This window comes from Glandiceps talaboti, chromosome 22 (assembly GCF_964340395.1).
Source record: "Glandiceps talaboti chromosome 22, keGlaTala1.1, whole genome shotgun sequence".
In the NCBI taxonomy this organism is placed as follows: Eukaryota; Metazoa; Hemichordata; class Enteropneusta; family Spengelidae; genus Glandiceps; species Glandiceps talaboti.
In genome coordinates, this window is record NC_135570.1 from 10,911,450 (window position 1) to 10,934,599 (window position 23,150).

The 23,150-nt window shown below is 36.3% G+C and overlaps 2 protein-coding genes across 2 annotated transcripts; one reads left to right on the forward strand and one right to left on the reverse strand.

Moving 5' to 3' along the window:
* The first annotated feature begins 973 nt into the window (after positions 1-973).
* Positions 974-6,671, forward strand: LOC144452526 (neuroligin-4, Y-linked-like). Its single transcript, XM_078143628.1, has 8 exons — positions 974-1,166; positions 2,133-2,318; positions 2,657-2,850; positions 3,630-3,780; positions 4,256-4,425; positions 5,045-5,174; positions 5,599-5,782; positions 6,494-6,671. Exons 1-8 carry the CDS (start codon positions 974-976, stop codon positions 6,669-6,671), a joined length of 1,386 nt encoding a protein of 461 aa, XP_077999754.1.
* A 1,533-nt stretch (positions 6,672-8,204) lies between these two features.
* On the reverse strand, positions 8,205-20,901 carry LOC144452004 (caspase-6-like). The gene is made up of 6 exons (XM_078142976.1): positions 20,776-20,901; positions 18,821-18,920; positions 16,818-17,059; positions 13,808-13,983; positions 12,880-13,036; positions 8,205-11,657 (listed from the first exon to the last, which is right to left on the reverse strand). Exons 1-6 carry the CDS (start codon positions 20,813-20,815, stop codon positions 11,416-11,418), a joined length of 957 nt encoding a protein of 318 aa, XP_077999102.1. The 5' UTR covers positions 20,816-20,901; the 3' UTR covers positions 8,205-11,415.
* Between the last annotated feature and the right edge of the window lie 2,249 nt (positions 20,902-23,150).

Genomic DNA, 23,150 nt, shown 5'->3' on the forward strand with positions numbered 1-23,150 from the left:
TATCTTGCAGTCATCTCCGGCCCTAGATCTTAGTATCCACACTCCAATTATGTAACCAAAGTGGTACAACTGTCATAGTAGTTTCCAGTTAAATTTTTTACTGAAAATCACATCGTGTTAGGCCTAATATAATTTACACACCAAAGATAGGAGCACCTTGTCTTGAAAGTTCAAACATCTGCTCCCAAGTTCCAGACCAAACTTTATTGTAGTTTATGTAAAAAAAAGATGTTTAGAGTCGGGGCTTAAACTAGGGTCGGTCGGGTTATCTGAAACATACTATTTTTTTATTTGGCCTAAGCATATAGAATCACATGAATGATTCAGTCGATGAATGCATTCCGATGAATACATACAGCATAACTAGCCCACAATCTTTATAATGCGTGTTTACTAATGGCCAAAACATAACCACTCCCTTAGGATAACCTTTCTGTGGATAATCTGTTTCTAGACATGTTTTCACGTCTCAATGGGAGTGGTGGGGGAAGGGGTGATTTACTTTTGTATTCTGGTGATAATGATGGCTAATTTACCACCTTTCCCTTTTGGCGTTCTAGACATGTTATTCCTTAAACCGGGCCATGCGCCCTTTGACGTTCTATATAGACATTGTGTTCCTGAAAATGGGTCATCATGTGTTATCTATACCATCACAGTAAATAGGACATGACTAGCTATATCACACTATATCACCACATTTGACAAAACTATGGGAAAACACAGCTGATAATATACAAACAGCCGAGTAGTCAGTACATACTCTATCATATATATATTCACGTTGCGTGCAAATAGGGAACATTTTGGCAGTATGACAGCTAAGATGTATATATTATTAGCATGTATTGTTTTCCTACCTGTTAGCTGTGTGGCATATTCCACTACCTATGTCAATTACACTTACGTAGAGACTAGCACAACTTACGGCCAAGTACGTGGGTATCGAGTTCTCCACGATAATGGCCGAGAGATGGATGTATTTCTTGGGCTTCCATTCGCTGCTCCTCCCCTTGGCGACTTGAGATTTGCCAATCCTAAATACCCTGAGCCTTGGGGTGACGTGTATGATGCGACTGAGTATAAACCTGTGTGTACCCAAGACTCGTCATTGTTACCAATCGATGAAGACTGTCTGTATCTAAACGTCTTTGCTCCTTATGTGAGTAAACAATGATATACGGATTTGTATCTAGAAATCTTTGCTCCTTATATTACCTTTCATCTAACGATATTTAGACGTTATTCCCAAACATAACAGGATTTGTAGCAAAAGATGGTGAATATGTCGAAAGCACAGCCAATAATGTTAGCAGACAGGATAGTTTTCATTATTACCATGAACAAGCCAAGTTGCGCAAAACAAAAAATATGGAATTTATACCCTGGTCGCCCTAGCTTCGTCACAACAATGAGAAGTTCCCACGACAATGCGTGTCTACCATACATCACTGTTTATGCTAAATATGAGTCAAACGTTCAAAATTGCAATTACTTTCCCCAATTTTTCTTTCCATATTACTGGCACTGGTATAATCATATTATTCTCAAATATTTTTCTTCATTCAGCCAGAAAATACTCATGACTCATGGCTTTTGTCACAAAACCCTTAGGTCACGAGTATTTTCCATGGATGAAGGGAATAACATCTAATGTATTTCAGAATGCCAGCAGAACGGAGCCATATCCTGTCTTGTTTTACATCCATGGTGGTTGTTTTTTTTATGGTTCAGGAAATAGTCACGACGGCAGTTTTTTTCCACAGCAAGATGTGATATTTGTTGGTGTTAATTATAGACTTCAGGCATTTGGTAAGCTACTGTTCACTTAGTATGGTTATATTCAATATTAAAGGTAATATTCAACAAATGACACACAATTGATAAAGTGTTTTAACTGACGACAATGATCAGTACTGGTCAACAGTAAAAATCCCATCCCACCCATGGCACCCCAGCCCATATCCCTATCCCAGCCCATGGCACCCCATCCCTTCAACAAGTGATTTGCCTTTTCATCATTGTTATTCTCTCCTAGAGAGCGTGCCCAAATTATAATCATGTGTTCTTTTGTTTAAATTACAACTTGTTAACACATTCCATTTTATACATTTTTCTCAAACCATCTTTAGGGTTTTTAAGCACAGGTGATGAGGTTGCCCCTGGTAACTGGGGATTATTAGATAACGTGATTGCATTGGAGTGGGTTCGTGACAACATTGCATCTTTTGGTGGAGACCCAACTCGAGTAACTGTATTTGGTCATAGTGCAGGAGGTGTGATGGCATCGATGCATATGTATTCGCCGCTATCATCAGGTTTGTGATTTACATATTTACATATTCATATACAACATGTGACGACAATATGTAAATTAACATTTTAAAATTACTAATTAATAAAAGCACTTGCACAAGACAACTATTACTCAAATTCCATAGAAAATGAAACGACCATTGTTTTATATATAAAAATATACACAAACCCAACATATTTTACAAAATAGTTAATATGGCCACCGACTATTGTCACACTCAGTGTTATTTCTATGGGAATTTGTCGATTTCGTGCAAGACCATGAACCCAAAAATGACATTTCTTCAAATTTATCACAAATCTGTTGATATATCATAGAAAATCTCTTGTCCCATTTCAGGTTTAATTGCCGGCTCCTTGCCTCAAAGTGGTAATGCTATGACACCTTGGGCCTTGTACAGATCTCCTGATGACCCTACAGATGTTACGAGACAACTAGCTGAGCAGATGAACTGTTCTACAGCATCATCATCAGAAATAGTTGACTGTCTTCGAACAAAGCCTTGGCAAGACATTGTAGACCAATCAGTAAATGTAAGGAACCTACTAACATAACATTTTCTTGAGATAGATCAATCAATCAATTAATCAATCAATCAATCAATCAATCAATCAATCAATCAACTAGTCAGTCAGTCAGTCAGTCAGTCAGTCAGTCAGTCAGTCAGTCAGTCAGTCAGTCAGTCAGTCAGTCAGTCAGTCAGTCAGTCAGTCAGTCAGTCAGTCAGTCAGTCAGTCAGTCAGTCAGTCAGTCAGTCAGTCAGTCAGTCAGTCAGTCAGTCAGTCAGTCAGTCAGTCAGTCAGTCAGTCAGTCAGTCAGTCAGTCAGTCAGTCAGTCAGTCAGTCAGTCAGTCAGTCAGTCAGTCAGTCAGTCAGTCAGTCAGTCAGTCAGTCAGTCAGTCAGTCAGTCAGTCAGTCAGTCAGTCAGTCAGTCAGTCAGTCTGTCTGTCTGTCTGTCTGTCTGTCTGTCTGTCTGTCTGTCTGTCTGTCTGTCTGTCTGTCTGTCTGTCTGTCTGTCTGTCTGTCTGTCTGTCTGTCTGTCTGTCTGTCTGTCTGTCTGTCAGTCAGTCTGTCAGTCAGTCAATCAATCAACGGACAGACCAAACACCACTGCTTCAATCTATAAGATTACGTATTTTTAATATAGCAACGCTACTATCTTTTCGTGAAGTAAAAAATCCTGAAATGTATCTTCAAATTAGTGAATCAATTTAATGACTCATATTTCGTGAGTCTGTCTTTTATAAAGTTTTACACAGTAGGCAACTTTCACCATTACTAATAAGCCTTAAGAGGCTTGCACACTTTTATAGGCACCAGAACGGTACTACTGCTCATGGACACCTGTTGTGGATGGATATTTCCTTCTTGATGATCCTAGAAATTCACTTGAAAAGGGAGAATTTGTTAAAGTACCCTTAATGGTTGGTACTGTGAAAGATGAACGAAGCAGCTCTACTGGTTGTAAGTAATAACTATTGCGTTGTATAGCTCTCCTGTCCGCAACAGCTGAGCAGAACTATTAGGGGTTAGGTGGCCATCTTCCGAGTCTGTCAATCTTCTCCAATATCTGAAACCGGTGGTCGGATTGCTTTCATATTTGGCATGCATATGCCTTTTGGAGAGGTTATTTAATAGATTTGTTCATAAATTGAGACAAGTTAATTTCATTTTTCAAGCAGATTGTTTTGTTAAATTTTGTTGTTAAGATTTTAAAAAATGACATGTTTGGCTTTTCCGAAACCGGTGGTCAAGTAAAAACCGTTGTTGATGTGTTTCGGGGTACTCTAATCAGAGTGTGTTCATGTCATATTGATACAAGTCATGCGCTGTAGTTTATTGAGTTTGTAGATGCTATTGTTCAGAAATGATATTTTTGACTTTGTACACTACACAAAGATATGATTTGCAAAATGAACTAAATTATTTTGTTTGTTAGCTTCCCCTACGATGACGAGAGAAGAGTTTGATAGTACCATCCAGGACTTTGTTGAGCCTCGATGGGCTTATACTGGTAATCAAGATGAAATAACTGATGCCCTGATATATGAATACTGTGACCCAACCGACGTTGACAATGAATTTATTCTTCGAAATGAGTGGACTCAGGTTTGAATTAATTTACGTGAACTATCTCTATATTCCTTTCACTTCATTCTTTTAAAGGGGAACACCACTCCAGGAAATATAAAGATTCATAAATTCTGGATTCTGGAGAGACTTTTCATCATGGTACATCATTTTGTGATTTCAGAGAAGCATCAAGTTGATCTTTGTGCCTCGAAAGGGTATCTTTGCTATGGGCCATTGCATCATGGGAGTGAGCAGAAATAATATATTCAAATTGCACATTGAATATTCATGAGTGCCTATACCCTTCAGTGTAAAACATCTCTCATACATATTCATTTTGAAACTTGAATACATTATTTCAGCTGACGCCCATGATGCAATGTCCTATAGCTAAGATACTGTATAAAGACAACTGAAATCGCAAAGTAATTAAAAGTGATGTAAAATCATGAAATGATTCTCCAGAACCCATAGTTTATGAATATGACTTCATTTCCTGGAGAGGTACGTGTTCCCCTTTAAAATAATTAATTCGAGGCTTCATGTAAGTACATTTTGCATAAAGTCATGCACAATAACTCCATGCCACTTAAGGTCTTATATCAGGAAGTGTACATCTTAAATTATTTCTTACTATAATTTTACCCCAAACTAGCTAGATACAGACTATGTATATGTTGCAGCAGCAGAACTGGAAGCCACCGGTCATTCCTCCATGGAAGAGAATACATACTATTATTCCTGGCATTATAGATCGGAACTTCATCCACAACCAATATGGACAGGTATGTATCGCTAGAAGTGATATCATATTAGTCTAGTTTACCCAGATTCTCAATGCTGGGGCTCTTCTACGAGACCAATATGGGCAGGTATGTATCGCAGGAAGTGATATTATGTTAGTCTAGGTTACCCAGACTCACAGCTGGGAGCTCTTCTACAAGACCACCCAGATCTTGCTGGGGAGGTCTTATAGGCAGCGCCCCCAACGGCGAGAGTCTGGGTAATCGAGACTAATACCATATGGGTACGTGAACAGTTCCGAGAAAAAAAACTTCAGAGATAATTTACGTAAATGTTTGGAGACTGTTTCTGAGTATTTGAATAAATATAAAGTTGATATTTATTTTAAAATTATTGTAAGAGAAGACATTTTTTATTTTAATGTTCAACTCATGGCGACGGGAACAATTACACATCTCTTTGTAGGTGTACAACATATCTATGAATTGTACCTGGAATTTGGTGTTCCATACTATGGTTTAGGACGTGAGTGTCCTTGGAATTGTTACTATAGTGATAGATTGTGGACCTATCAGGAAGACTGGACAGATAAAGACAGAGAAATAAGTGACCTCTTTATAACCTTAATATCCAACCTTGCAAAATATGGGTAAATATACGATATAATTATCATATTTATATGACGTGTACAGACATAAAATATGAGTTGAAAATCCATATTCTTATCGGAGTTGTTTTAAGATTCCAAAATACAGATTATCTACCAACAAATGAATACATTTTTCAGTGTTTCAGGAACTTGACAAACATGACTTGATCTTTTCTTGTCATACCATTCTGGGTTGTTCAAAGTTGTTTGATTTTCATGACAAACAAAAGTCTACTTTATTGTGTCATTGGCTATAATGTAGTAGGGTATTCCATACCTTACGTTGCTTTTTTAAAGTGGCCATATGGATGAGAATTGGATATTCATTTTGGATTTTTAATTCATAATTTAAAACAATTTTATCATGGTTTCCTACTTGAAAAATAAATGTGAATCAACATTGACAAAGTCCCTGTTTGTTATTCAAAAAATTGCTAAAGATCGATAAATGTGTAAAAAGTTTGTTATTTTATGTACATTTTTTTAGCTTTTTGCGATGTATTGAGTTTCAAACAAAGACTTGGCCTATGTTGTTTCATGTTGATTTTTCTAGTAGGACGCAATGATAAAGTTGTTTTATAACTTAAAAATCCAAAATAAATACCCAATCCTCATCCATATGGCCACTTTAATAGGTTTAAGTCTTGTTATTTCTTGAATGATTCTCATTGTAAAGTCAAAAAAATACTATTAAAATATGTGTCTCAACAGAAATCCAACACCAAGTCCAGTACATGGTTTGACGTGGGAGCCATTTGATGACGTCAATGAAGCTTATCTCCAGATTAATGACGTCAGCGTGGTCGACTATCACTACAGAGCCAGAGAGATGTTATTTTGGCAAGACTATTTTCAGAATGTAGCATATCGACAAAGTCCTGCAGTTTAACATGTGTGGCTAGATTACAAACAAAATCCAAATAAACTTTATATGATTAGTTAAAACACATGATCATTTCAAGTGAAGTGAAATGTTAACTATAAAATGTCAAGAATCTTTCATCTGTGACGTCATTACTCGTGTCAATCATTAAATAAAATTGTAAATAATCTTCTCAGATATCTTGGCTTTTATCTTATTCACGGATATCAAGACAGTTACAGTCTGTTAGTAGGATTTCTTGAGTTAAATTTGAAGACAATTCCTGGACCTATAGTTAGCCAAGTGTAGATAAAGCTGAATTCTTTACAATTCTTTGGTCTTATAATGCTCAAATCAGACACTTGGCCCACACATGCATGCACACATACACAGACAGATAGACAGACAGGCAGGCATGCAGACAGACAGACACAAGCGCGCACACACACACACACACACACACACACACACACACACACACACACACACAAGCCTGTTTATGGCACTGTCGAGATACATCATTAGCCCTTGTAATCTCCACTTGTTGTGACTACATTTTCAAACAGTTAATGTAGCCACTTTTCAAATTGTCATTATCAGTTTCAACAATGTAATCAAGACAAGATGAGAAGACGAAGACTAGGAGGTACGACCAGCTAAGGATGTATCTCAACAGCACAGTAAACAAGCTACACATGTGCACGCAGACACATATATCGGAAATGATAGGGTTAAATAGGGAATGGTTTTTGGTTAGTTTCGGCTCCTGAACTTTTACTAGTATTTTGAATTTCCAGGGACACATTCAAGTTTCAAATTAACAAATGAAAATAAACAATTGAGATCCGACATCTTTAATTTATGTAAGAACAGATGATCAGTTACTTTTGTTTCATGTGTACAAGGTGCCGAAAGTATGTGAATAAGAGAATTTGCAATGTACTCAAATGTGTTTCAGAATAAGTGATTGCAAAATACTAGGCCAAGGATAAGCTTATGCATGTATGTTCCTCTGTTGTGCGATTCTGTGATAAAGATAGTGTAAACATTGGAATAGTCTCGCTGCTGGACTCCTGACTATCGCCCCTTTGTAAGGCACACAAAGTGCGTCCCGAGTGGCGAAGCTGTGAAAAGTAAGTGACTTCACTAATCATGGCTTCGCCACTCAGGGTGCACTTCGTGTGCCTTACAAAGGGGCGATAGTCACGAGTCTGGCAGCGAGACTAACATTGGCTGAAACAGTACACTGCAAGTTCATGGAACTCTGTCAATACAACTCTGCAACCTACTGAGACTATAATTAAACCACAGTCCATTCAATAGCATATCACTGTTGTATCAACATGTTGCGGACAATAGTTTTAGTTTGTGTCAATCTTAGTAAACCGAAGGCTCAATTACCAAAGTAATAAACAGTAACCGACAATGAAATCAGTTTATCAACCTAACAAATTTGTGTGACTGGCCAATGAATGTGTTCCTAAACATACAGTGGTGATGTGGACAATAACAAACAACCATATAAACCTTTTCAGCAAAAGTAACATTTATTTCTACACTACTGAATTACACATTGCACTTTTAAAGTTTGAATTCATGCAAACAACCTTAACACACAAATAAAAAAAATATCATTCAAGCACTAAGTGTCCTTAAAAACTGTGGCTGAGACTCGACTTTCTCCATTTCAACTATATGCACACTACATCTTCTAATGTTGTTTTTCATGAAGTCTTGCACCATGCACAAGCCAAGGTATACAGACTCAAACTCAAAATATGTGATTTACTTTCTATGGGTATATACTTAATAACACAGAAACACTTACTTTACTGGGAACTACACCCCTAATGTCTACTTGTGGTACTGTTTATCTTGGACTGATTTACATCCTGCATTGTACAAGCCCTGTACTCTGAATACAAAGATTTACATTCTGCATTGTACAAGCCCTGTACTCTGAATACAATGATTTACATTCTGCATTGTACAAGCCCTGTACTCTGAATACAAAGATTTACATTCTGCATTGTACAAGCCCTGTACTCTGAACACAAAGATTTACATTCTGCATTGTACAAGCCCTGTACTCTGAATACAAAGATTTACATTCTGCATTATACAAGCCCTGTACTCTGAATACAAAGATTTACACTCTGCATTGTACAAGCCATGTACTCTGAATACAAAGATCAATCTCAGAATTCCAAATAATAATAAGTTGGAGGAAGTAACATAATGTCCAAATATGGTATATTTGTCAGCTCAGGACACTACTTATGGTACTATTACATCATTCTAACAGTCGGGGGTTACTCATTTGCATAAACAAATTTTTGTTATCATCGAGTCAGACTTACTTGTCTGTGGTTTGACCATAGACCCTCCCACCAACATTGGTGGAGGGAGAGTCTATGGTTTGACCAGACATAGTCTACGGGTTAGAGACCATGTCAGTATCCAGACTACGTGTTAGTAGGAATCAGAAATTGTCTGATAACATGCCAAAATATAAGTGACAAAACTGAAAATTGTGCTTAGAAAGTCTGAAATTCTGCTTATGTACTCTTTACAATACAAGTCAACATAGTTACATGAAACATAATAAAACCAAACAAAACTAAGAATTTCTCAGACTATGCAACTGAAATGTTTACATCTAATATATATACAATAATTTGCATACAAAATACAGCTGCAACTCAATAAATCATCTTCTTTCTATAAAAATTATAATACACGAATTAATGATCTATGTTTGAAAGATTTCGAAGGAATTAAAGTGAGTTGACAGTGATTTAAACCATGAAGGTTTTACAGTCACAAACTTCTATATATCAAAACCTGGGGGGGGGGGGGGGGGGGGGATACCTCCAAAAAACAAAATTTTCTGCTTAATAATATTTCAACGATATTCAAATACTAGTATTGCTCATTAAATAATGATAATACATAACAAACCGGTAAAATCGTCATGGCGAAAAAGTGTGTCTTTTCAAAAATTCAGCCATCTCTATATTCTTGAGTATTTTTCCAAATAAAGTAATACAAAATATCACAATTTCAAGTTACATGTAACAGGTCTCTGTAGCACGGACCTACTGGTACCAAATACTGGCGGGTACTGGGCGCAACCTTACTTTCATTTTTTACCTCTGTGTTTAGGTACTGTGTTTCTGGAAGATAACAATCCAGTAATTGGTACAATTTTCATTATAATAAAATCAAACTTTTTTGTCTAAACTTGCTTATAAATGGATATCAACACTATTTCAGCTCAGAAGTTTTTGTTCACTATTTTTAAAGTAAAGTCTCTTGCATCAATTGTATTGTGAGGTATTTCTATGCGCCAAAACTTATGCTCTATAATTAACAATGATATAAATAATGCCAAATTTGCAGAATAAAGTAAGGCATTGATTTGTAAATTCATAGCTATTGTTTCAAAGAATTTCCTGGGTCGAACACAGTACTCTATAAAGATTGGTGAAGAGTGTCTGTTATCAAGTGAAATCATGGGATGGAAACCACTACTCTATAATGGTTCTGAGGCACCAATGCTTATCGGGTGAGATTATAGGATGGAACCAACAACTCTATAATGGCTCCGAGACATCAATGGTTGTCAAGTAAAATCACAGGGTAATGATGACCCAACCACTCCAGAGTGGCCTTAAAATGACCCTGAACACATTTTTTTTACAAGTAAAAGTAATTTCAACCCATTGTAATTCTGCTTCCCTCCAAAGTTATCATTTTCTCTGACATCTTTCCACCAATGAGATATTAGTTTGAGAAAAATAATAATCATTTACTTCAACGAACAATTCAATCACCTTTCCTGCATGGAGATATTTTTAGGAATATTTCTAAAAACTTGATTTCAAAGTTTACATACATAACCTTACATTTGTTGTCAAGTTTTCAAATTACACATTAGTGTGACACTGGTGCTGTCAAACTGCCTTCCAAACACAATGGAAGTTTACAACCACTGATATCAGACCATTGACAAACAGAACCTGTTACGAACAGGGAAAGTAAACAACTGAATAGGGAACTTGCAAACCCGCCATGTTGAATGTTGCATCATGGGAAATGTGATAATAAGTATTCATCAATTAGCATTATAAACAATGTTGATACATTGTTTGTAACTGCAACTAATCAATTCATAGTTATCCTGACCATTGCTGGAGGTTAATTTTATCAGTAGTTCACGATTAGGTATTACGATAACCACAGATAATCCCATAGTCCTTTACGTCTGAGCATGCTCAGTCTGGATTGCAAGTTCCCTATTGCATTAACACTTGGTACAAATTACACATCCGTTGTGACACTGGTGCTGCCAGAGTTCATTTGAAACGCATTTAAAGCTTAATTTTGCAGCGAGGCAAATCAATGTCCAGATAAGTGAGAATGTCAAAGACAGTATTAGACATCATTCATTAATCTCCATTATTTTTCTTCATTCAGCTTGAAAATGTCCATAACCTAAGGGACCTTGCCACTCTGAGTCAATGATGAGTGGTGGGGCCCCTTAGGTCACTTATATTTTCCTTGCCTGAACAAAGAAAAACTCTGGCAATAATATATCTAAAAGTGAGGCCCCTTAGGTCACTTATATTTTCCTTGCCTGCACAAAGAAAAACGCAGGCAATAATACATCTAAAAGTTTACAGCACACATGACATGACTATGAACATTAATAACTTTCATGTACTTAAGTACAACTACAGGAAGACATTAACATTATGCAAATCCTACTTTAGCGTCGAGCCTTTTTCGTAAAATACAGCTTCTTTGTTAGCATAGATAAATAGCACGGCACTTGCTTCTTGCCAATCATTTCTGGGTTGAGAGCTCTCTCTACCTGCCTTTGGGTAACCATTCTATTGACCAGTGCCATCATTTCACCGATTTCAATTTCTTCACCGTACATTTCTAAAACGTAGGATAGCGCCTGGATAAACCATGAACCATAGTGGGTATCTCGGTGTGAATAATAACCTGAATTAAGAAACATAAAGTACATTAGATTTTTATTTATCTTCTTTCCATTCCTTTTCATCAAAATATAAAAAATTCATAGACAGATCACAATTAAAGCTAGCAATGACATGATCCTATGATGACAAATATGTTTATGAAAGATCTTCTGATCATTTTTATGATACATAATGTTTGCAATGAAAATAATATTCTGTATGTCAGCTTATGCAAAATGCAGAAAGTAGCTTCACATAATTCCATATGAAAGAAATAACTTGACTAAAATTGAGGAATTCCTTCTACTCTTTCTCATTTTATGTAATTAAACCCCTTTGCTAATCCCTAAAAATATCTTCAATCACTGTATGGACCCCACTGGAAACAAGTCTTTGACATTGCAGGGTTATCCAAGAAATTCAACAATTTGTACAACTATTTTAATTGGACATCTGTTCTGTCTTGATCTTGTTGATTTACTGAAATAAATTAATTTAATCTAATTTAATCTAATCTAAGAAGTCATGTCTTATATATCGTTATTTTCTTGCATGCCAATTCCACTGTTTGGAATATTTGTGCCTGGGCTTGTTGCATGATATTACTGCTCTTTCATATTTCAATCACATTGCATATTAATATGATGACAATAAATTCCGCATTAAATCATACTCAGCAAGATGTTTGACTTTCTTGAGGGTGATAATTTGATGTTATTCCCCAATATTTTTTGTCATTCAGCCAAGGAAACTATGAGTGACCCAAGGGGCTTTGTCACTACAAGTCGCGAGACAAGTAGTAACAACCCTTAGGTCATGAGTATTTTCTGGCTGAACGAATAAAAATAATGGAGAATAACATAATTATACCTGCGCCAGTAATATCAAAGAAAAATCAGGGAAAGTAATGGCAATGTTGAACGTTTTGACTAATATTTCGAACACAGCAGAACCAGTGATGTAGACATGCATTGTGATACAGACACGCGCTGTTGTGATGTAGAACAACCAGAGTATATATTTAATATTTTTTGTTCAACTTGGCTCATGCACGGTATAAGTTGGTAAAACCTACCTGCAATCACCAGCCACTCTACAGGATTCCAAAAGAAGAAGTATGGTAAAATATATAAGGAACTGTTACTTTAATCTGATCATCTAACTTTTGTAACCAAGGTTCCTCAATCTTAGTGCGAACACACTAGTCTGTCATTATGAAGAGATATGGTAACATCATTGCATACCTTGTGTTACAGAGTACGCTACAAAGAAGTCAGCCCCTGCTGGTATAGTAGGTTGTGTACCGGCATCAACCACTGTCATTGGCTCATCTGGTACTCCTGCAGCGTCGGGTTCATCAGGGGCATCCACACCTACTTCATGTTGATCACCACGACAAGCCTGTAACACAAATAGAAACCTTCATGTACTGATGTAGGTTGCTATGGAAACACCCCCTGTAAACAACCTGACTTTGAACAATGTACAGGTTTTCTAAAAGCCCAGTGTTTTTGTTAAGGGTGTGAAGTGAGGAAAATCTACTTGATTTACCTATAGACCACGTGGAGGGTCTATGATTTACCCAATGTATTTTACCAAGGTTCCAATTTTAGCATGTCAGAGTATATAATTGTACATGTATTCAAGTTTTACCATACAACCCCTCCCTACCACCACCCCCCACCACCACCACCACACAGTATGAGGTGCTCTATCCAGAATGACAATATCACAAACAAACGACAATAAATGAAGGAGGTAACCAAAATATGTTCCCAATTCATTTACAAGAAACTTGCTGGTTTCCCGTCAAAACTGACTCACTGATGAGAATTGAATGTCTTATACCTGCAAGCTTTGATGATCCGCAGCACAAAATGATGACGTCGTTATTGTCTCGTTCTCATAAGCTCTGCTTAATTTCTCTATTGAATTCTCATGTTATACAAATGGGGGATTGGTGTATTAGGTGCCCTCAATTTCTAAAGTTGCCCAACAAAAAAGACCACCTTCTCCAAATTACCAAAAAAACAAACTTGGAAAATTTATTGTGCGTAACTTCACTTTCCATAAAACGGTATAAACGGTTAGATACACAACAGAAAAATACAATTTCAGGTAAAACTGCAACATGGTTTATCAGCTAGCTAATCATCAAAATGAATATCTCACCTGAATGAAAAATATTTTTGGTTTTCCAGCTAATGTTGGACACCTGTCAGCTCTGAATTGGTCAATCAAATCTTGTAGTTTTATAACTCCATCATGAGCATAGACAATACCATCATCTCCATGTGTTAGGAATACACACACAAATGCATCATTGTTAGTATGGTCTGCTCTGGCAGCTGTAAAGATTTTTGAAAAAAATACATTATTGAATACTTAGCGATGAAAATATCTACTCACAGAATCAAAAACATTCTTAGAAGCAAATCGCAAATTTTCACTAACGTCTCATTAACATCATCAGGGGTGTACTACACGTACAATGGGCTACTGTCACAAGTCTTAGAAGAGATATTTGTTTGGTTTTGCACTGACCAATCACAAGTAGAATGGAACGCGTCGACAGGTGAAGAGTTTCATGTAATTCGTAGATTAAATCAAGTGAAAACTGCTCAGTAAATGTTTTGCTCTATAAATAACAGAATGTAATAAACCTCAAATGTACCTATAGCCTAGAATCCAGTAGTGTCGGAAGAAGAGTGTGCCCTCTAATGATAGCCAAATTTTGTTGTTGTTAGTCAACGTGACAAAAATTAGCATTTCTTGTGAGTCACCACATACTAAGAGATAGAACACCAAATTTTGGTGCATCACTAGAAATTGTGTGCATCAGTGGCACATCAAATTGACTTGGAGGGCACACTGGTGGGGAATTTGCTCTCACTTTTCCCCTACCATGCCTGGCATTTCGCTAGCAACCGTTTTATTAAACATAAGATTCTATTTTAATTTCCCACAGTGGTGATTGAGTATGCTAATTATGTTTACACATCATAAAACTCAACACTCCTGGGTTTGAATCACGTGGTGCCTCACAGTAGGAAAAATTAAAAATGCGATAAGAATTTACACTGTTTTCTGGCCACGATTTCATTAAAGGAAATGCCTGCTAGTGAAATGCTAGGTGTAGTAGGGGTAAAGCTAGTGTACAATTCCCACTAGATTCAAGACTAACCTACCCATACTTTCTTGCTTTTTTATTATGCACAAAGTGAAGAAAAAGATGTTATGTCAGATGCCAGTCAAAGGTTGAGTTTCCCTTTGAATTTGAAGTAACTCCTTGACACCTGCCTGAGGGGTCAGATTTGAATTTGAAGTAATTCGAATACTCCTGATCACCTGCCTGAGGGGTCAGATTTGAATTTGAAGTAATTCTTGACACCTGCCTGAGGGGTCACATTTGAATTTAAGTACAATTCCCTGTAACATGCCTGAGGGGTCAGATTTTACAGTTAAATTAAATGTAGCAGTAAATTACCAAGTGGTCAAAAGTTTCTGATTTCAATCTAAGTTTTCTTTTTTTGTTACAGCATTCTCTATCTACTTATTTATTTATTTATTTAGTATTCATTTATTTAACTTTTACATTCGTCAGGCCTTCCACACAGGTGACAAACACCTATAAAGTGAACGCAATACTGCTTATGAATTTGCTAGCTATACCTAACTCTACTGCCTGAGGGCATCTCTTATTTAACATTATCTCTGACATAACATACTGGACAACAAGGTTCATAGAGGGCTGAATTTTCTATTCTACATAAACTGCAGTCACAAAAACACAAAATCTTCAAAGAACCCGTACCTGTATAAAAATTAAAGTTCCGAATCTATGTTGGACAATTTTGTTGTAGACTTGTCATTTTTTTTTTCATATGAATTTCTGGACTAAGACAAAATCACTTGACATAAAATCAATACAAACACACTAAATCATGAGTACCTATTGTCATACAGTACTCACTGTAGTTACAATGGATTATCACTCATTATGCAGGTGTTGCACAACAATGCTTTTCTAAAGGATAGCAAGTATTGTTGATGAAATCTGCATTGTTCCCAAGTCATTTTACTGGTGTTCTAAATATAGTTAAGGCAGGAGGTATAATGTACCTGAGTTCCAACTGTTATATACCAGGGTTTCCTACCAATGTTTTATTAAGGGTCGTATTTACATAAAATAATACAAAAACTACGTATATCAGCCATTTTACCAGGGTTTCTTATCAGTGTTTTGTTATGGTCATATTTAGGTAAAATAATACAAAAATTATGTACATCAGCCATTTTACCAGGGTTTCTTATCAGTGTTTTGATATGGGTCATATCTAAATAAAACATTCATAAGTACATACTCCAGTCACTTTATCAGGGTGTGTCTTATCAGTGTTTAGTTAAGGGTGGTATTTACAGTAAAATTATCATACATTATGTCCCCCCCCCCCCCCCCCCCTCATTTTATCAGGATTTCCTATCAATGTTATTGTTCTCCCAGTATTTTATCAGGGTTCACTACCAGTACTTGTTAAGGGTAGTATTCCATTGTCATTTATATCATACCATATTGCATGCAAATTTACCAGCATAAAGTAACAAACGTATACAAAAATATCTACACATGTCATTGAAGCCATTATGTATGCTGAAAAGCTTTGAATTTGATACTGATGACATGTTACAATAGTGTTATGGTCAAGAACAATAATTTAGAATTTGACAGAAATCTAGGCGTATGCTTCTGTTCATTTTTGTCTGAAATATTACTACAGTACCCCCCCCCCCCCCCTCATGAATGAGTGTAAGTGTGGTGTACTCAGGGTATTTGCAATGCTTGCAGCATTCTCTGCGCCCGTACTTTCAAGAGCCTAGTGAGTGAAAGTGCCACAAAAACCACTGCAAGCTTGAGTGTAAATATCTCTGACTAACCACACTGGCACTCACGCGATGTTCTGTCATAATTACATATATATATACAAAACTGCAAATTTCCATAAATATCATACTGTGTGATTGCATGATTTAGTGGACAAGGATAAAAGTGTGCTCATTTGCATGTCATTTGCATACAGGTATGCAAAAGTATTTTCAGTATTGTACTACTGTGCAAATACCACTACATATGCATATAATCACCAGTACATGTAATAATAGCAAATATCCAACCTTGACTTACCTTCAATTATCTTTTCTCTAATCCTAATGACTCCTAAATCTTGGTTTAGACTGACATCAAAGCCTAATTCTCCAAATCTCTCTTGTAGGTTATCCGCATCAATTTGGGTACCAGCACGGCGGTTCATTCCAACACTCCAGTGGAAATATTCGTGATTAAATATGAGCGCTAAACCTCTCCGAGGATGATCCATTTTGTATTGTACATCAATCTCATCATTCATGTATGGTCTTGACCGTGTGCTGAAGTAGTGTACAAAAACAACTTCAAACTTCATATGAAAATATATTATTTTATCGTAGTATCCAATCTGATTACATAAGTTGATGATTAGCTGAGGAAGAGATCTAAAAATTCCATACAGATAGATGAACAGAATCAATTACTGTACACCTGGAAATTTTCACTGTAGACATATTTTTGCTAATTTCACTGGACAACAAATACCCATGAATAAATAGTGACTAAAATGCCTTCTTGTACATAAACACAATGTACCAGTCTGGTAATTAGTGAAAATTAGTCTTTGAAAACTACATGTAGCTGAAGACTGTAAAATCGCAAAATTTCCTAGTGGTGAAAATACCTAGGTTTACAGTATCGTACCCTTTACAACAATTATCATATCCCTTTACAACAATTATTGTACCCCTATACACCAATTATCATATCCCTTTACAACAATTATCGTACCCTATACACCAATTATCATATCCCTTTACAACAATTATTGTACCCCTATACACCAATTATCGTACCACTTTACAACAATTATCGTACCCGTGTACAACAATTATCATACCCCTATCCTATACACCAATTATCGTACCCCTATACACCAATAATCGTACCCCTGTACACCAATTATGGTACCCCTATACACCAATTATCGTACCCCTATACACCAATTATCGTACTCTATATGGTACCTCTAGCCCTATACACCAATCATCAGACCCCTATACACCAATTATTGTACCCCTAAACAGGTAATTGCCTTTGTGGCTAAAATACACAAGAATGGGGCTCCAGGGATGTCAATGTACAGAGAAGGCCAAACTTCACAATGATGTCGATATTATTGCACGCCTTGTATTGCAATACTAGTATCAAATAAAACCCACTAAATACTTTTCAACTTCTATAAATCATTCAATTGTGAAGAGGGCTACATAGGTATGATTCACAAACAAACAAACAAACAAATACAATTTACTCCGTTTGATTGGCTAATCTCATGATCTACACTATTTTGTATGCATGTGAAAGTGAAAGTAACAACACTCCAACATGATAGTTTTATATACAAATACGCCATACTGTTTATCTAGTCACCCCCACAATCAGACATTTTGGTTTAACCCCTATTGTTTACAGTTTAATGAGTCAAACCAACATGAAGATATGGGGTTTACAGGTCATAACGATCATAAAATTTTGTCAGTTATACTTACTTACATGTTTTATGAGTTCCTGACCTTGAAATACTAAACAATGACTTACGAATAAATGACTGCTGTCATTGATTTGAACTGAACAGTTACAACAAATAGAGCCTTCGGTTTTCTAAGATACAGGCAAACTGAATCTATTTTTCTTCAGTGTGGTATTTTACACAAGTGGGTGATAGCGGTTCCTCTGTTGTGTAATTCAAATTTATGGAACTCGAACTCCCTACTGAGACTGTAATAAAACCAATGTACATTCAACAGCTAATGACTGTTGTATCAACATGTTGCAACAAAAGTTTGTTTGTATCTATCTTAGAAAACTGAAGGTTCAACTACCAGAATAATGCTGTAAACCTGGAAATCTTCACTAAAGACTTATTTTCGTTGGAAAACAAACATGCAAAAACAAGTAGTGACTAAAATGTTTTCTTCTACATGAGCACAATGTACGAGTCTGGTAATTAGTGAAAATTAGTCTTTGAGAACTAGCTGAAAACTGTAAAAATGCAAACTTTTGTAGAAGTGAAAATATCAAGGTTTACAGTATCTTACCCTTTGGACGCCCTGCCATAGAAAAATCCTCTTGATGTGCCCTTGGCATCAACAGATGTACCATCATCACCCTGGCCTGAGTCCATCTTAGCGTCCATTTCTGTTAAACATGACAAAATTGACAATGGAATATCCCTAGCAGCATTCATGATTTATGAGTATCGATTAAATGCAATACCAATCAGCAATAGTCATAATGTCAGAGAAGTTACTCCAAACTGAATTTTGCAAAATGTATTAAATTTAGCAAAAGAGTAAACAAACAACAAAAACTGGAGAGAGAGAGAGAGAGAGAGAGAGAGAGAGAGAGAGAGAGAGAGAGAGAGAGAGAGAGAGAGAGAAAAGAATGACTGAATATGGGAACAAAATCACATGATTTTAAAAATTGAAAAATCAGAAGGCCATAGTTGAATAATGCAAGTCTCATGAGGTTACTTAAAACATACATACATATGACATGCATGAGTTTAAGATTCCCAACAGTAAAATGAACTCTGAGTCATCATTTTTAGATTTGAGGTCACATTCTGACCATGGAGGAAGGAAGTTACTATATAAATGATTTGACCCTCATTCTACATAGACTGCATAACTGTAATTCTCAGCCGTCTGAAGTAGATGTAAACACAAATTACAAGGAGAACACATAAATTACAAGAAGGCTGTGCTATGGCTACCCCTGTTACTTAGTGTTATTCTCTCTGAACCTAATCTAGTTCCAATACAATCCATGTTGCGATTTATACTACATTTATCTTCCAACATCACATCTTACCCTAGCCGTTAAACGTGGCTAAACCCATGATTGGCAAAGCATAAATGGCACATGTCAGTAGTAATCCATCACAAATTGATGGAATCTGTCCTAATTACGACAGTTGTTCATTTAATAGTCACTTGGTACAGTGGTTGACCTTTCTAGGACTGATAAGCAAATGTCCAACCGAACCCCTGCAACTACAGTATGTTGAAAATAAAACCAAGTGGGGACGTGATAACATCATCATGTTTATATGAACGCTGTCAAGAGTAGCACAGATTTCTGTGTTAGGTTTACGACATTGACTAGTGTGGCGATAAACAGTGTAAATCATCACACGGATCATATTGGAACTATAAACTACTCTGTACTTGAGATGCTGAACTGCAATTTCAATGTTCTCCCTGAACCCCCTAACATTTTGGCAATTTTTATGTCAGTAATTAATATTTCATCTATCCTAAGTTGTTATGATAATAATCATAATCTCAGACCATAAACAAATATTTGACAGTGGTCTGATCAATAATTTCTTGTGTTACTTGGCAACCGGCCTATATATGCAAGACTACTATATTGTCATACACATATACTAGTAATATGCAAATATATCACACACAGGCATTTGAATAAGTGTGCTGAATAAAAGAATCTTATTTTATACAATCACCAATTTTATATTTATTATTACTCCATTTATCATTATGTGCTGAACATAGCCATAACCACAGGGGCGCGTATTATTGCTTAGATTGTTGTTTTCTTAAGGAAAATTTCTTACAAATCCTGTTGCTACAAATGTATCAATCTCTATACTACTAGTAGATATAACACACTTTTACTCACAGGTACTAGGTAGGCAATTATTGTCAAAAAACGAAGTTCTATTCAGCTTGTAGACAATGAAAATAACAATCTAAGAAATACTACACTCCCCTATGCCCATAACGTGTGTAAAGACAGGTAACAATGAAAACATGTTATTTGAAATAGAAATGCAAGATTCACCTTCTGTAACATTGACTCATGTTCACTAGAGACTAGTAGAGAGTATTGGAACGATGAATGAATCATCGGGTGATACTGGTCAGTGCACGGTCTCTCTCTAAGTAAATATGTCGCTGGTTGATTCCCAACACTTGGCGAAAACCTTACGCAAAGACAAACGATACGCTAGACGTAGCCTATAACTCACCTGAATTTTGTTCCGCAGATTTCTTGCCGTCTTCTGACATCGAAAGCTCGATAAATTCGTGTTTCTATTTATAACTTGGGGAAATACTTCTCCGCTGTGATCACGGTCAATAACCCGGAAGTAATTTCCTGTCAACAGACGACTTTGAAAATGACTGTTGATGGCGCTATGCACAAGGTCTGGCAGGCGCTAAGTTCACCACTAGAGGACGACCCATAGGGTCGCCGAGCGAAACTTCACTCGTGTTCTCTGCTTCTCAAGTGGTGAAGTTAGCAACAGCGAAACCTCATGAGCGCATCTTTTTTACAATGTAAATGCGTGAATGGTGAATTGGTGAATACTGTGTTATTGGCAAATGATCGTTTTTTTCGAACGTGAATAGTGAATGTTTATCAATTAAACGCGTGAATAATGAATTACATAATTTTGCGTCGATGAAAATTGTGTCACTTGTGAGCTAAATAACTTCTATTCCAGGATGATAATACTCTATTGTAGGATGATCATAATACTATTACTACTAAATAATGACGTTGTTAGGTATTTGCGAATATTGACAAGATACCGTCACCGGTGATTGCATCGCAAGGTAAGCCTTGACATCTACATTGTCTAGTCGCGAATTCTGACCAAGTTCTCTTTGTATAAATTGTATGACCAGTGTGGTATGATGTTTACTTCCTCAGATTTCAACCTTTAAATACCGAGTTTTCAATTGGTTCACACGAATGTTGTCGAGAAGTCAGAGTGCAACTATTCTACGGGTTTTTAAAACCCAAGAAACTTGTTTGCTGGCCACTTGGTTAGGAGGCAAGAGTCAGAAAGACAGCTTCTATTACTTGCTGTTCTCAAATAGTTTTATCAATACATCATCCTTACCTCCACATAGTTCAAAATAATCCAGACAGCAGTCACCACTAAGACACAACTCTGAAGACATCTACAATATAAGTTGTAATTATACCAATTACATTGTCCACCACAATATCCTTTCCCTGTTGATTACAATAATCCGTGAATGTTAAATAAAATTGGCAAAATAAGTAAAAATAACACTTTAGTAAATGTATGCTTAACTAGAGATGATAAACGAAATTAATTAAAGACTGCAGTTCATCAGTTTTTCATTTCAGTGAAGATTTAGGCAAACCCATACGAAATTTGAATGTGATATAAGCATATGTATAGGAAGAGACAGGAAGCGGCTGAGATAATTATGCATGTGTAGTATAGTAGTATCCTGTAATAAACATTTAACCCCTTTTGACTTGAACCAGTATAACAGTTATTATGAAACTGTAACTGAATCATTAACCATTTATATATCAAAATCTAAAATAGCAAGATCCCTTGGGACGAGATTAAAAGTTCAACAGGAAAAACCCTATTTTTTTAGTTAGCCCTCTGGCTCCCCCCCCCCCCTCAAACTAAATTGGCCAAAGTTGACCAATTGTTTCAGATCATACAATCAATTTCAAATCAGTACGTAGTAGTATGTAGTGCTATGAATACAAATCCAGTATGTAGTGAGGAAAAAATATATCATTGTTTTGTTGACACTTTACTTTAAATTAGTGCCATGTATTTACTATGAAAACATTTTTCCATTTCTCGATTTTGGAACATTTTTTTAGAAATATTTGTATTTAGGTGTACAAAACAGACCCATTAAAAGATCATTTTGTATGAGAACTAAAATGGCCCAACCCCCACGTGCACCCCACCCCAAAAGTAAAAGACTTTAGTTTTTTTATCATACGTTTAACAATCACCCCAGTACAGGGAATATTTGCCCCTGTGTCTCCTGTCTATGCCAAAACACACAATACTACACCACTCTAGCTCTGTACAATATCTTATCCACAACTCTCTCTGCTTGTATGTTTGGAGGTTCCTTACTTTATAAAAATAACTTAATTATGTCTTTCAATAAAATATGTTGACTAATTCCTAAAATACCTATCTCCTTCTATAAATCACTATGGGTATTCAGAAACTCGTCAGTGGCAATTCTATTTTTCGCAAATGTCAAAAATAGTTTTGTAAAACCCTGTACACAGGTGAGAGTTGTCTGACTCCCGGGAGATGATGTCTGACAGGACAAATCAGAAAGAGTTATGGGTTAAATATTGCACAGCATCCAAGATTATAATTTTTAAAAAAATGTTTTACCATATGTGTCTTCTACAATAATTCCAAAGCCCTTCTCAGTACTGGAACCATCACATACAAAACGCATCCACACAATAGGTTGAGTCGATAAGAAATCATCTGGTGCTGTAAACCTGGAATGTGCTCATATAACACTGTTCTTCTGGGTTGGACTCTCTCCATGGCCAGCGAAGAAGATAGTCTGGTGATGTCACAGTTATGCA

Coding starts and splice junctions, on each gene's coding strand:
- LOC144452004 (XM_078142976.1), bottom strand. CDS start 20,815: ATGTCAGAAGACGGCAAGAAATCTGCGGAACAAAATTCAG. Junction 13,037..13,807: donor CAAAAATATTTTTCATTCAG/GTGAGATATTCA, acceptor TTTGTGTTACAG/GCTTGTCGTGGTGATCAACA. Junction 11,658..12,879: donor AGCGTACTCTGTAACACAAG/GTATGCAATGAT, acceptor TTCTTAATTCAG/GTTATTATTCACACCGAGAT.
- LOC144452526 (XM_078143628.1), top strand. CDS start 974: ATGGATGTATTTCTTGGGCTTCCATTCGCTGCTCCTCCCCTTGGCGAC. Junction 1,167..2,132: donor CGTCTTTGCTCCTTATGTGA/GTAAACAATGAT, acceptor AACCATCTTTAG/GGTTTTTAAGCACAGGTGAT. Junction 5,175..5,598: donor TCCACAACCAATATGGACAG/GTATGTATCGCT, acceptor ATCTCTTTGTAG/GTGTACAACATATCTATGAA.